At 41.5% G+C, this 2,500-nt stretch overlaps 1 protein-coding gene across 5 annotated transcripts in view; it reads left to right on the top strand.

Moving 5' to 3' along the window:
• Window positions 1-2,500, top strand: part of LOC113524884 (zinc transporter 10) — a 7,417-nt gene that overhangs the window by 3,192 nt on the left and 1,725 nt on the right. For 2 of the 5 annotated variants that reach the window (XM_026911250.3, XM_034305071.2), the window contains exons 2-3: window positions 1,090-1,634; window positions 1,711-1,887. In XM_026911250.3, coding sequence (XP_026767051.3) covers window positions 1,097-1,634; window positions 1,711-1,887 — 715 coding nt within the window. In that variant the 5' untranslated portion in view covers window positions 1,090-1,096. Of the gene's footprint in view, window positions 103-458; window positions 1,635-1,710; window positions 1,888-2,500 lie in introns of all 5 variants that reach the window. The other 3 variants (XM_053234808.1, XM_053234809.1, XM_053234810.1) reach the window with 3 other exon arrangements.

Below are 2,500 nucleotides of genomic sequence, written 5' to 3'. Positions count from 1 at the left end.
ATTTATCTAGATGTTTGTTTGTTTGTTTGTTTCTTTGTTTGTTTGCTTGTTTGTTGTTAATCGATCGTTGTGTAAAGCAGGTGCTGTACTTCACTCTCTGAGGTTAGAGATATTTCTATATAACTGTATATAACTATAGAATAAAACTATTCTATATAACTTCTATATAACTGTTAGAAATATTGTATTATGGTGTATTTAATTAGGGTTTTTTCTGCATGTGAAAAGACAACAGTTAACATTTCAGTGAATTTATAAAGTTAATTTATATATTTATTGATTGATTGATTGCTTTAGAGTCTAGAATCAGGGTTTTTTGATGGATCGATTTGATTTGATTGTTTTTAAATAAATTTAACTGTAATCACTAAGAAATGTGTTTATCATCAGTAACACACATAATCAGCCTCAGAAAATTAACTGGAAAATGTATAAATTTGCTTTATTTTCCGTTTCAGTGAGTTTCCAGCAGGGGGCGCTGTGATCCACTGGGATTCAAAAACAACCACAGATGCTGGAGTTTTACTTTTTATCTGTTGTCTAAATGTTTAGATGTGAAATTAGAGTTTAGAAAATGAGAAACAATAAAGAAGTACACATGTAGAATAAATGCAATGCTGAAATGGGATAGGTGTGTGCGTGTGTGCGTGTGTGTGTGTGTGCGCGTGTGTGTGTGTGTGTGTGTGTGTGTGTGTGTGTGTGTGTACATACAGAAAGATGTTCAGTATACAGTATGTGTATATATAAATATTTATTGCACATACAGAAATACAGCCTTTATTCTACTTTTCTCCTTATTTGTGTTTAAATCTTCATGACATTTAGAAGGCAATAAGCAGAAATATATATAAACTGTGCAGTGTGTGAACATTTTTAGGAATTTTTATGATTTTTTAGTTATTGTAGTGTGAATCCGCTCTAGAGAAATTATTTAGAGTGGAAGTGTAGAAGTGAGGATGAGGATGATGAGGAGTGAAATGAAGGTTTTCTACCTGGTTAATGATTTTGAAGATACTCTGTCTATATTTTGAAGTAAGTGTAATGTGCTAGGTGTGTGTGTGTGTGTGTGTGTGTGTGTGTGTGTGGTAGGTGTGTGATGGACAGGTCAGAGGTGTGGGCGGAGCCTCCGCACAGGTGCATGCTGGTCCTGACGTGTGCGCTCCTGGTGTGTGAGGTCGTCGTTGGACGTCTCTGTAACTCCCTCATTAACATGGTGGACAGCTTCCACACCCTCTACGTCCTCATTGGCATGACAATGTCCACACGAGGTGCTGAGGAGAACCCCAGCGTCTCAGCAGAACCGCAGGACGTGTCGTGTCCCGACTCCGGCGCTGTGGAGAACCGCACGTCTCCGCTCTCTGATGGAGCTCAGTACTCTAGGCTCCGCGTGCAGCCGGTCGGAGGTCTGATCTCAGCCCTGCTGCTCTCCTCACTGTGTGTGTCCTTCAGCTTCGATATCCTCAGCCACACACTGCAGCCTCACCCCATACAGCGCCCTCTACTGGCCACGGCTGTAGGCGCCGTCAGTCTGCTGTTTAATCTTCTGCTGCTGGTGTGGAGAAGACCGAGACAAACAGACGCAGGAGTTAAAGAACTGAGAAACGGCGAGACAGAAACTCCTTTAACTCCAGCAGGTATGATGTTTTTTATTCTGTAGCTCATCAGCTTTGTAAAGACTTTTTGAACATTTTTAAACGTCTCCTCTGCAAGGTTCTCCTCACGATGGCGTCCTGATGTTCTGTAACCCCGGAGCGTCCAGCGTTCTCAGTCCAGACTCTCAGGATCACACCGTTCATCCTCAGCCCACCTCCATTTCCCACGATTCCACTCACACAGAAACAGTCGGAGAAGAGTCGAAGTGCTGCAGCAGAGGCTCAGGCCACGCTGGTGAGAAACGTTCCTCACACGTCACCACCGTTATTCTATTTGTTTCACCCAGAAACAAAGGGAGTGAAAACTTTTGCACTTAATTGTAAATGTGCACATCATGATTAAAATGTGTTGGTTATAAATCTGTGCAAACTGATAAGTTCAGGTGTAAAATATTCCTATTTCACATTCGGGATTGGTTTAGAAGTATCGAACATGGCCGAGAAAAGATCAGCATACAGTCTGGTTCATAAATATTTGGACACTGACAAAGTTATTGTTTATTATCTGTCTAGTTCAGTAGAGTTCAGCAGAACCAGTGGAGCAGGTTCTCTCGTATTTATTGATGATGTGAGTGCTGAGAAAAGTAGCAGGGCGATATTATCCGCTCACATTGACATGAAGCGAACTTCTAAACCAACCCAAGACTTTTTTAAGGTAAAGACGTGAAATGTTCCGTCACCTGAGCTGAAATGAACTGAGCTGAAGGTAAAACTGAAGACAAAACACCTGAAGAACAAACAGGACGTGAAGACAGCTGCAGTAAAGATCTAGCAGAACATCACCAGGGAAGAACCCCAGCGTCTGCTGATGTCTGAGCTCCAGATTTCATACAGTCATTGATTCATAA

This window comes from Pangasianodon hypophthalmus, chromosome 6, assembly GCF_027358585.1.
Source record: "Pangasianodon hypophthalmus isolate fPanHyp1 chromosome 6, fPanHyp1.pri, whole genome shotgun sequence".
NCBI lineage: Eukaryota > Metazoa > Chordata > Actinopteri > Siluriformes > Pangasiidae > Pangasianodon > Pangasianodon hypophthalmus.
Note: the sequence above shows the minus strand (reverse complement) of the source record. Positions and strands in the feature narration are given on the sequence as shown.